This window comes from Mastomys coucha, unplaced genomic scaffold, assembly GCF_008632895.1.
Source record: "Mastomys coucha isolate ucsf_1 unplaced genomic scaffold, UCSF_Mcou_1 pScaffold4, whole genome shotgun sequence".
Lineage (NCBI taxonomy): Eukaryota > Metazoa > Chordata > Mammalia > Rodentia > Muridae > Mastomys > Mastomys coucha.
In genome coordinates, this window is record NW_022196910.1 from 54747572 (window position 1) to 54757967 (window position 10396).

The 10396-nt window shown below is 48.7% G+C and overlaps 2 protein-coding genes across 18 annotated transcripts in view; both read left to right on the forward strand.

Moving 5' to 3' along the window:
• Positions 1 to 4668, forward strand: part of R3hdm2 (R3H domain containing 2) — a 120996-nt gene extending 116328 nt beyond the window's left edge. For all 15 annotated transcript variants that reach the window (XM_031350119.1, XM_031350110.1, XM_031350111.1 and 12 more), the window contains 4 exons: positions 261 to 408; positions 2386 to 2483; positions 2796 to 2880; positions 3678 to 4668. In XM_031350119.1, coding sequence (XP_031205979.1) covers positions 261 to 408; positions 2386 to 2483; positions 2796 to 2880; positions 3678 to 4018 — 672 coding nt within the window. In that variant the 3' untranslated portion in view covers positions 4019 to 4668. The remainder of the gene's footprint in view (positions 1 to 260; positions 409 to 2385; positions 2484 to 2795; positions 2881 to 3677) is intronic.
• A 1443-nt stretch (positions 4669 to 6111) lies between these two features.
• Positions 6112 to 10396, forward strand: part of Stac3 (SH3 and cysteine rich domain 3) — an 8126-nt gene continuing 3841 nt past the window's right edge. Inside the window, exons 1-6 of one of the 3 annotated variants that reach the window (XM_031350033.1) lie at positions 6112 to 6427; positions 8081 to 8147; positions 8383 to 8647; positions 8838 to 8935; positions 9133 to 9193; positions 10158 to 10255. In XM_031350033.1, coding sequence (XP_031205893.1) covers positions 6378 to 6427; positions 8081 to 8147; positions 8383 to 8647; positions 8838 to 8935; positions 9133 to 9193; positions 10158 to 10255 — 639 coding nt within the window. In that variant the 5' untranslated portion in view covers positions 6112 to 6377. Of the gene's footprint in view, positions 6428 to 6473; positions 7238 to 7269; positions 7675 to 8080; positions 8148 to 8382; positions 8648 to 8837; positions 8936 to 9132; positions 9194 to 10157; positions 10256 to 10396 lie in introns of those variants that run through there. The other 2 variants (XM_031350034.1, XM_031350035.1) reach the window with 2 other exon arrangements.

The following is a 10396-nucleotide window of genomic DNA, read 5'->3' on the forward strand; positions in this document are numbered from 1 at the left end:
AACTAGATCCAGGGTAGGGCTGTTGGGATAGGTGAGTGGTTCAGTGCTTGCCTCGCATACATGAAGCCCTAGGTTTGATCCCAAGCACTGGAAGTAAGAATAGTACATAATAGCACAAACTAATTAGGGAGCAGGAAGGCAGTTGGGAGCAGCGTCTGACTTGGGCAGTGCTTATGAGGCCACTTTGTTTCCACAGTTGTGAATTGGAAGCCATGGGAGCATACAAAGGATAATGTGATATGTGCTCTTCTCTTTCACAGGCCAACGCACAGATGGGCAGCAGCCCAGTCACATCTCCTACCCAGTCTCCAGCACCCTCTCCTGTCACGAGCCTCAGCAACGTCTGCACTGGACTCAGCCCCATGCCTGTCCTCACACCATTCCCCCGGCCGGGAGGTCCCGCACAGGGTAGGCAGTCAGATGAAGGTGGGCTGCTCTGCTCCTCCACAGGTGGAAGACTAGAAGATAGCAACAGGCAGTGAGACAGTACAGGGAACACGTCCTCTAACATCTGCTGAGGCAGAGGACACCCACCTCTCCTACTGCTCTTCTGTAATTGACCCCTAGCCCTCCTTCACAGACTTAGTATTAACTAGAGAATGTGAGGCTGTATAGAAAGGTATGGGCTTTGCTTTAAGATTGTTTCACTAGGCTTGAGAGGCAGGAGGATCCCTGTGAGTTTGAGATCAGCCTGGTATACAAAGTGAGTTTCAGGACAGCTAGGGCTGTTATACAGAGAAATCCTGTCTTGGGAGGAAGAGGTATTGTACACACACACACACACACACACACACACACACACTTTATTACTCAATGTGCATGTCCCATGTAAGTTTATATATATTTTGAGCTGGACTCATTCGCAGCTGTGAGGTACTGATGTGAGTCCTGGGAACCAACCCAGGTCCTCTGTAGGAGCTTAGTGCTCTTAACTGACAAGCTTCTCTCCAGCTTCAAGGAGAATGTGATTTCTAAACAGGCAACAGTGAATTTCAGTTAAAACACCTGGGTCCAGCTCCAGGACAAACTAGCTTTGTGGTGTTGAACAAGTTACTTAAATTTATAAATAGACCTTAGCTCCCTCATCTGTAAAATGGGTATAAACATACTTAAGATGGAAATAGTCTTACTGCTTTTTTGCCTTGCCTGTTACAAGTAATATAAAAGTAAGATTAAGATGTTGTTTAAAAACTTCAAAAAAATTTTTTTAAGATTTATTTATTTTATATAAGTGAGTACACTGTCTCTGTCTTCAGACACACCAGAAGAGGATATCAGATCCCATTACAGATCCCATTACAGGTTGTGAGCCACCACATAGTTTAAAACGTGTTTAAAAACTTTAAATACAGGGCTAGAGAGATGGCTCAACGATTAAGAGCACTGAGTGCTCTTCCAGAGGTCCTGAGTTCAATTCCCAGCAACCACATGGTGGCTCACAACCATCTGCAATAGGATTTGATGACCTCTTCTGGTGTGTCTGAAGACAGCTACTGTGTTCTCATATACATAAAATAAATACATCTTTAAAAAAAAAAACTTTAAATAGTCTGCAATAAGTCATTTGTGACTGAAAGTCACACAATACTTAGTCTATCGCAGGTGTTGCTATAGTGCCATATAGTGTTGGCTGTCCGACAGTGCCACATTGGGACTCTCCCAGCATTGTGTTTGCAGTTACACAGCCAGCATTTCTAACTGGCCATCAGGCTCTGAGCCTGTACTCTTGACCACTCAGGACTGCCTTTCTCATGAGTCAGAAACTTGAGGGTCAGGGATGAGGAACATCCTCAAGGAGATGAGGAACACTCATAAAGCTCAAGGTTCTTCCCTGGTCGTTTTCCTTGTCTTGTTTTCTTGAGACTAAGTCTCACTTTATATCCCAGACTAGCTTGGAATTCACTGTGTAGTCCAGGCCGGCCTCAAACTCATAGCAATCCTCCTGCTTCAGCCTCCCAAATATTAGAATAACAGGCATGTGCACTGAACTCTTCCCTGGCAATTTACATAGGGTCTACAATGGAGAGAATTCATAGGGATCTAATAGTCCTGCTTAGAGTTTAGGAAGGGACACAGCTCTTTGTTTGTATCATTTTGTTTTTCTGAGGCAGGGTCTTACTATGTAGCTATGGCTGTCCTGGAACTCTCCATGTAGACTAGGCTGACCTTGAACCTGGAGAGATCTGCCTGCTTCTGCTGAGTTCTAGGACTAAAAGTTTGTCCTACCACATAGAAATATAACTCTTAAATCAGATACATAGGCATTCCCATCATAGAAAAGGTAGGAATAAGATGCATTGCTATTTATCTCCAAAGCCCTAAAGTCGCGTAACAGACGTACCATGAGGCTCGACCTCCTGAAGACCAGCCCTTCTTACTCTTTAGGTGATGGGCGCTATTCCCTATTGGGTCAGCCATTACAATACAATCTGTCCATCTGCCCTCCCTTGCTCCATGGCCAGTCGACTTACACAGTGCACCAGGTAAGCATATCCACCGTCAGTCCCAGGGCATCAGACTCCCTTTCTCATCTGGGCCCCTGCCTGTGACCATCTGAGTGGACACAGGAGAAAACTCAGAATGGACAAAGCAAAGAGTTTTACCCTATTCTTGTGCTGGTTCCACCTTAATGCCCAGAAGGAGAGGTTTCAAGTCCCACTCCCTGGGAAATGTAACTACCTGGCTGGGTAGGGTCCTCAGGGCGGGGTGCTACTCCTCAGGGTCTAGGGCAGACATTGGGGCACAAGGCAATCAGTGTTGTTCACGTGGCATGAGAATTATATTGGATGTTGAAGGGACAGAGTGGATTGAAGCACGGAAACCGAGGCAAGAGACAAGCACTCAAATCTGCCTCCACTGACCTGGGGACAGCAGATGTTGGTAAGTAGCAGAAATCCAAACCCCCAAGGGAAATGCCTTTCATTGCCATCTCAGTACAAATGGGAAAGCCAGCTGAGAGTGGGGAAATGGAGTCTTCTCTGCTGCAGAGCAGCAGAAGGTAGAGAGATGAAGTGTCTTGTGTCCCTGAGCCAGCCACGCAGGGTCTGGAGGTAGACCTTGAAAGACATTTGGAATAGCATAGTGTGGGTGGCTAAGCCTCTTGTTAATCTGCAGTCTCCGGGAAGCCCTCCTGTCCCTAATGTAGGACATCTCCCCTTGGTCACCCTAGACCTGACTTGGGAGTGTATGAGGGGAGCTTTCTTTCTCAGGCTTTCCGTGCCTGGCACACAAGGTCTTTGCGATTCCACAGTCTGTAGCTGTTGCCTACACAAGGCAGGAGAGGGTGGGAAGGAAGTCTGGTCCAGCCTCTTGGTGGAACAGGAACTACAGATCATACTTCAGGTTGAGCCACTGAGTTCATTAAAGGTTACTAACAAAACTCCATTTCACAGCAGTGACTCCCTGTGAAGGAATAGAGTTGTAGATGCAGACCAGAAACCTGATATTGTAATTCTAAGTCCCTTCTTACTTAATCTCTGGGTTAGGAGAAAGGAAGGTTCATTTTATCTTTCTGGCTGCCCTCTACCGCACCTTATCCTGACGGGGTTAAGTTGGGTTGATGTGGGAAGGCTAAGAGGGAAAGGTAGGACTTTGGAGGGCTTTTTGGGTACAGACTTGGTCAGTGACCCAGCCAGGCCACTGTCCAGTCTTTACATTTGTCTCTCCTCCCCTCTCAGTGCTGGGAAGGGTTCTGGAGGTGACTGATCTCCCTGAAGGAATCACCCGTACGGAGGCAGACAAACTCTTCACTCAGCTTGCCATGTCTGGTGCCAAGATCCAGTGGCTTAAGGATGCTCAGGGGCTGCCTGGTGCAGGCGGGGGGGACAACAGTGGGACTGCTGAGAACGGCCGCCACCCGGACCTCGCAGCCCTGTACACAATAGTGGCCGTATTCCCCAGCCCCCTGGCCGCCCAGAACGCCTCCCTTCGCCTCAACAACTCTGTGAGTCGCTTCAAACTCCGAGTGGCTAAAAAGAACTACGACCTGAGGATCCTGGAGCGAGCTAGCTCTCAATAGCTGGAGGAGGGGAGGGGCTGGGCACAGTAGGAGCAAGGGCCAAGCACAGGGAGCCAAGGCTGATGGACAGACTGGGCCAGAGCCTACCACATTATGGCTGAAGAGAGAAGCAGAGTCTCACACCGGCATGGGACTCCCTTGTCATGGGTCCCCCTTTTCCCTGGTTGGTCCCCTTCTGTCTTCCCCTCCTTCCCATCTTCTATCATTTTTTAAATCTCTTCTCCCACCATGAATTTAATTTCTTTCATATTTTTGGCTGAGTAAAATTGAGAGGCCCCGCCCTCCTCTTCTCCTATTTCATCACCAGCCCAACCTCCCTTCCCTCTTTTGGTCTTCATGAATATATTTATATGGACAGAATTAAGAAAAATAAATTGATTTTCCCCATTCGTACACTTCCCCATCTCGTCACCCCAAACCCCACAGAGTTAAAACTTGGGACTCCCCTCACCCCTAATCCATCCCCAGAACACTTGTATATTGTTTGTTTGAGGTTTGTGACACAGTAACAGACACAGTATTTAATTGCACATACAGATGTTTGCTGGGTTCACTGTAAATTTTATTTAATCTGGTTTTTTGTTTGTTTGGGGAGTTACTTGGGGGGAGGTTGGTTTTGTTTATAAATATAAAAAAAGCAAAAACCTGTCGCTGGCCATCAGTCGCTGTTTGCTTCACTGTTTCTCTGTTGGTGTGGGCTGGATTAGAAGGTCTGAGTAGGCCCAGTTCCACAACTGCTGAGAGGGTTTGTAATAGGTTAGGAAGATCTCCCTAGCGTGTGCACATGTTTTCCTAACCTCTTCCTCCTGGCCTCTCCTCTCCCCTGTATACAATTCTCAGCAATGGCTGAGTCTCTGGCATTGTAGTCTGTGGTTCTCACTCTGCAAACTGCTCTTCATCAAGCTCATTGCTCCTCAGCGCTGGGCCTTTGTGTCCATATCAGAAGCTCCTTCTTGCTCATTAATTCTAATATTCATTAAAGCCCGACTACTGAGCTGGGCAAGTCCAGTCCATTACTAGGTCAGGATGCTGGCCTTGTTCTTATCCATCTGATCTGAAAACCTTCAGGGATGGAGAACTTGTACCTTTAATCCTTAAAAGCATCAGGTTGGGTTCTTGGCAGAAACACAAATGGCTGTTGCTTATAATAAAACCACCTGAACTCACAGTGCCAGGATACCCACTCACCTGTCCCTGTCCCTGTCCCTGTCCCTGTCCCCTGCAGTTGACAGAACTGAGAATCACAGATCACCACTTGCAAGGTAGAGCTGCCTGGAGGAGAGTTTCCAGGCTGCCTCAGCGCTACAGCCTGTTAATCCCAGCACTCAGGAAGCAGACAGGCAGGCCTCTGAGTTAAGACCAGCTTGAACATACCAAATTCCAGGACAACCAGGGCTGCATAATGAGACCTTCCCAAAGCCAAACAGAGTCCACACATAGTCATAACCTTAGCAGATAACCCACAGAATAGAGAAAGCTGTGTCTCCAAGAATGCGGCCACCTCTTTGGCCATTCCATCCCTATGCTGGGCTGCCCAAGGGAGACGTGGAATTGCAGTCAAATTGGGTGAAGACTCCAGCTTGGCTATCTCCTCATGGGGTAGATGATAAATGCTTACCGTGAGGCCACCAAGATGGCTCAGTTGGTAAATACGTGCCGCCAAGCCTGAATACCTGAGTTGGGTCCCAAGATACACAGAGGAAGGAGGGAACTGATTCTAGTACTTGTCCTTTGACCACATGATAGAGGGCATGCTCCAGTAAGCATACACATGTAGCTTAAACGGTGAACAAATGTATTCTTAGAAATAAGCCTCACTATAGAAGGCAGGCAGCTGTGGGCTAGTTAGTGAGATTGGTTAATAGCAGTGGTACTTGCATGTAAGCCTGGATCCCATGGGATGGTGGGGAAGAACTGACTGCAAGAGTCAGCCTCTGACCTCCACACACACCTGTGCTCATACACGTTTAGACAAGACAGAAGGACACAGGCGGCTGTAACCTTTCCAGGGTTAACCACACTCATCTGCTCCTTAGACCACCAGAACCAACCTGTCTCCTTTTGAAAAAGGTTTATTTATTTTTATTTTATGTGTATAAGTGGTTTGCCTACATGTGTTTATATACACAGCATGTCTGCCTGATGCTTACAGAGACCAGAAGAGGGTGTAGGTCCTCTGGAACTAGAATGCCAGAGCTCTATAAGCTGCCATGTGGGTGCTGGGAACTGAACCCAGGTCCTCTGGAAGAGAAACCTTGTCACTTCTCCAGCCCCATAGCTTTTGGCTTTTGCCACCATCTTTTTCAGTAACATACATTCTCTTCATCTTAAGGACAGAATTTTAGAGGAAAGGGGAGAAATGCACCTGGGCACTTCAGAAAGCACTGCATATTCTTTGATCAGCTGCAGGTGAGAAAGTCTTGGTTGACAGAATTCTGAGTCACACCTTCTCAGCTCCCAACCCTTTCCTAGCCTAAAGTTTGGGTGTTAGCTAGGCATGGTGGCACAGACCTTTAATCTCAGCACTCAGGAGACAGGCAGACTGATCTGAGTTCAAGGCCAGCCTGGTCTACAGAGCAAGTTTGGAACAGCCAGGGTTACATAAAGAAACCCTGTCGGGGGTTGGAGAGGCAGGAAATAAAATCCAAGAACGTGACTGAAATGAGCCCAGGGAGGGTAGAATTGGAACAGTTATCTGAACCTTAAGGGAGCGAGTATGGGGACTTCACTGTCAGATCTAAAGTTCCCTCACGTTACTCTGTCTTAAACAGAGGTTCCGTTCTTGCTGTGGCTATAGCTTGGTGGTCCAGCACAGAGCATGGGTTCAATCCCTAGTATGTGGGATGGGGTACTTCAATATTGGGTTAGAAAAGACCCCTTCCTGATAAGCCAGTACCCACCGACCTGCTCTGTGTAAACACTTGGAGAAGAGCTGCTCTGGGGGGATGGGAGGAGTCAGGGTCAGAGCCCTGCCCCAGACCTGGTTCCAATTTCTGCCTGTCAGCTGTACTCTCAGCTGTCCACTGTCCTCCAGCCCTGTCACTTCAGCCCTGCCACCACAGTGAGAGGGGAGGCTCCAAGGCCTACCTACTAATACTGTCTGGGTAGCTGGTGTGGGTCCAGAAGGTACCAGAAGGAAGAGGGCTAGCCCTCCCCACAGCGCCATCAAGGTCTCAGAGACGCCCTTTCCACAGTGAATTGATTTAGGGAGTCTGGAAAGTAAGTGTCTCGTCCTTACCCTTTCATCTCCCTACGCTGAGCCTGTTGGCTCTCGTCTCTCTTCACCTGTGAGTAGTTTGGGGCTTTGAAATGAAATTGTTCTAGTTCAGCATGAGCCAAGATTGGAGGAGGGGTAGGGTGTGGTGGGGTCCAGGGAATGGAGTAGTAAGGGAAGGAAAGGCTCGTATTACTCTGAAAACCTAAAATAGCTGAGGCCTAAGGCAGGCCAGGAAAGAACTAGGCACAAGGCCCCCAAGGCTAGGGGAGGTAGGGGAGGGCTGATCTCAGGATGCACCCTCATACGTGCAGACGGGTTAACCCTGCTAACCAGGTAAAAACCTCCTGAAGCCATGAGAAGATGTGTATCATCATCAGAACTCTCTGTAGGTCAGCTGTTCTCAACCTGTGGATCGCATAGCAGCTATCCCGCATGTCAGGTATCTACATTACAATCCATAACAGTAGCAAGATCATAGTTGTGAAGGAGCAGTGAGAGAATTTTATGGGTCACCACCACACAAGATACCACAGGATTAGGGCCACAGCGTTAGGAAGATTGCGAACCCTGCTGTAGGAGAACCTAGAAGCCAGTGGCCTTGAGCAGCATATTGGGTTTGTAGACTTGGGGGTTGCTCCTTGAGGTGGAGAGTATCAATTTAAGGAACTGGTTGGGAAGTCTTTCCTCTGTTGGACATTTCTGGGGGAGGGGGGGCAAAGCTGTCTAACCAAGTTTTTCCCAAAGCCTTCCCTTCAAGGGCCAACCTACTGTGTGCAGCAGGAATGCTGGACTAGAAGAACACCACACAGAGATTAGATCTCATAGTGGGGTCCAACCTCTTGTAGGATGACAGAAAAGGAGGTGGTGGAGTCCCCTCAGCCCCCCTTTCCAGGAGAGACTCCGCAAAGTGGGGTGAGTCTAGACCTGGGTCCAGTGCTGGGGAGGGGCTCCAAAGGGTTTGAAGCCATCACAGCAGTGGAAGAAAACTACTCAGATTGATACCACTTGTGTGCAACTCATTTATGATTGGGCTAGCCAACACCTGCAACACCCAGCCCCCTGATTCCCAAGGACATTGCTTTCCCATGATTGAAAAATGAGACCATGACTGTCATTTAATGTTGGGTTTCCTCCACCCCTCCCTCAGCTACAGCGACTGAAGCAGTTATTCAAGAAGGGCTCTCCAGAGACAGCAGAGATGGCACCTCCCCCAGAGCCCCAGGCCAATGGAGAGGCGGTGGGTGCTGGGGGTGGGCCCATTTACTATATCTATGAGGAAGAAGAAGAGGAGGAAGAAGAGGAGGAACCACCCCCAGAGCCTCCCAAGCTTGTCAACGACAAGCCCCACAAGTTCAAAGATCACTTCTTCAAGAAGCCCAAGTTCTGTGATGTCTGTGCCCGGATGATTGTGCGTGAGTTTTGAAGGGGAACAGAGATAGTAGGATGGAAGGCTCATGGGGAGGGACAGGACCTAGGAGAGATGTGTCTGTGTAGACAAACTGGCAAGATCCACTGAAGGCAGGCAGATCAGAGCTGAAGTAGCCACAGGGTAAAAGGAAAGGGGGCATCCAGAACCTCACTCAAATGTTCTCCCCCTTAAAGTCAATAACAAGTTTGGACTCCGCTGTAAGAACTGCAAAACCAACATCCATGAACACTGTCAGTCCTACGTGGAGATGCAGAGATGCTTTGGCAAGATCGTGAGTAGTGAGGCTCTGGGGAGCGAGTAGGTGGAAGGGAAGGCACACCATCAGGTACTCCTTGTGGGCCACTAAAGCCGTTCCATACATCTCCAGCTTTCCCTTACTCTAAGAGGGGTTGAGCACTCACTAGTGGGGGGGTGGGATCCTGGACCCTGCTTTGCTGCTTCTAATGTTCTCCCCATCCTGCCCTACAGCCACCTGGTTTCCGTCGGGCCTATAGCTCCCCACTCTACAGCAACCAACAGTATGCTGTCTGTAAGTGCCTGTACAGGACCCGAGGGAGGAACAGGTCTCAGAGGTGGTATCATATCACCCCTTAGGAAAATAAGTTCTGAAACGAGGCCTTTCTATCTCCATAGCTCTCTCAGTCTAGACTTTTTACAGCCATTTCTGGATACAATGGTTAGTCTCTTGGTTTATAGCTGAGAGAGATGTGAGTGAGCAGGCCAGAGGTAGAGACAAGGACGGAACCTTAGTCTGCTCCCTTTAAACCATTTCTAAGCAAGAACAAGGATTTAGACTGTTTCTACCCTCTTTAAGTGTAATGCCACACCCAGGGCCAGCTCATGGGCTATGGGTATCCCCCTCAGACAAGTTCCTCATCTGGCATCTCTTAAAAGTGTATTCCTTGAGGTTGCTTGATGCTGCAGGCCTAGAATCCAGCACTCACAAGGCAGAGGCAGGCAGATCTCTCTGACTTCCATATATAGTCAGGGCACAATAGCAAGACTGTCTCAGAAAAGGAAACACAGTGCCAGGCCAATGTTCCTTTTGGATACTCGGTGGGCACAGAGGCTGAAAACTGTCTCACATTTATTGGGCAGAGAAGCTGGATTCTGCAAACAGTGTGGGTACAAAAGAACGTGCCAGCAGCAGTGCCCCGGCTTGCACACTCTTAACCAAAGAGAAGAAGCAAGACAGTAGTGATCCCAAGCATGTCCCAACTCCCAAGAAACTTAGCAACGCTGCCTTTCCACCACTGTCCAGTCCTCTGCCTGGAAGGGGTTTCATCACAAGGCATCCCCAGTGGTGGTTTAGAGCCCTCACAGCCTGGTGACCTGGGTGTTACACAGCCATCCCTTCCCTCTCCCCTCCATCTCCAGTCCCCAGCAAGCCCTGTGAGCACTGGCTGAATCCAGATTACCCCTCTGAGAGGGGTCTCCTCCAACCCCTCCTCGTCCTTCCCAGTGATGCCTTCTTCCTCCTCCCATCCCACCAGCTGCTGCCAATCGCAACGACCCCGTGTTCGAAACCCTTCGCGTCGGGGTGATCATGGCAAACAAGGAACGGAAGAAGGGACAGGCAGATAAGAAAAATGTGAGCATCTTATGCCCCCACAGAGGCTTGTTCCAGAAGCTCCATGGGTCAGGTCATTTCCTGCTCAGAAAAACCAACAGAAACATTGCTGTGTGAAATTTTAGATTTTTTTTTTTTTTTTTTTTTTTTTTTTTTTTTTTT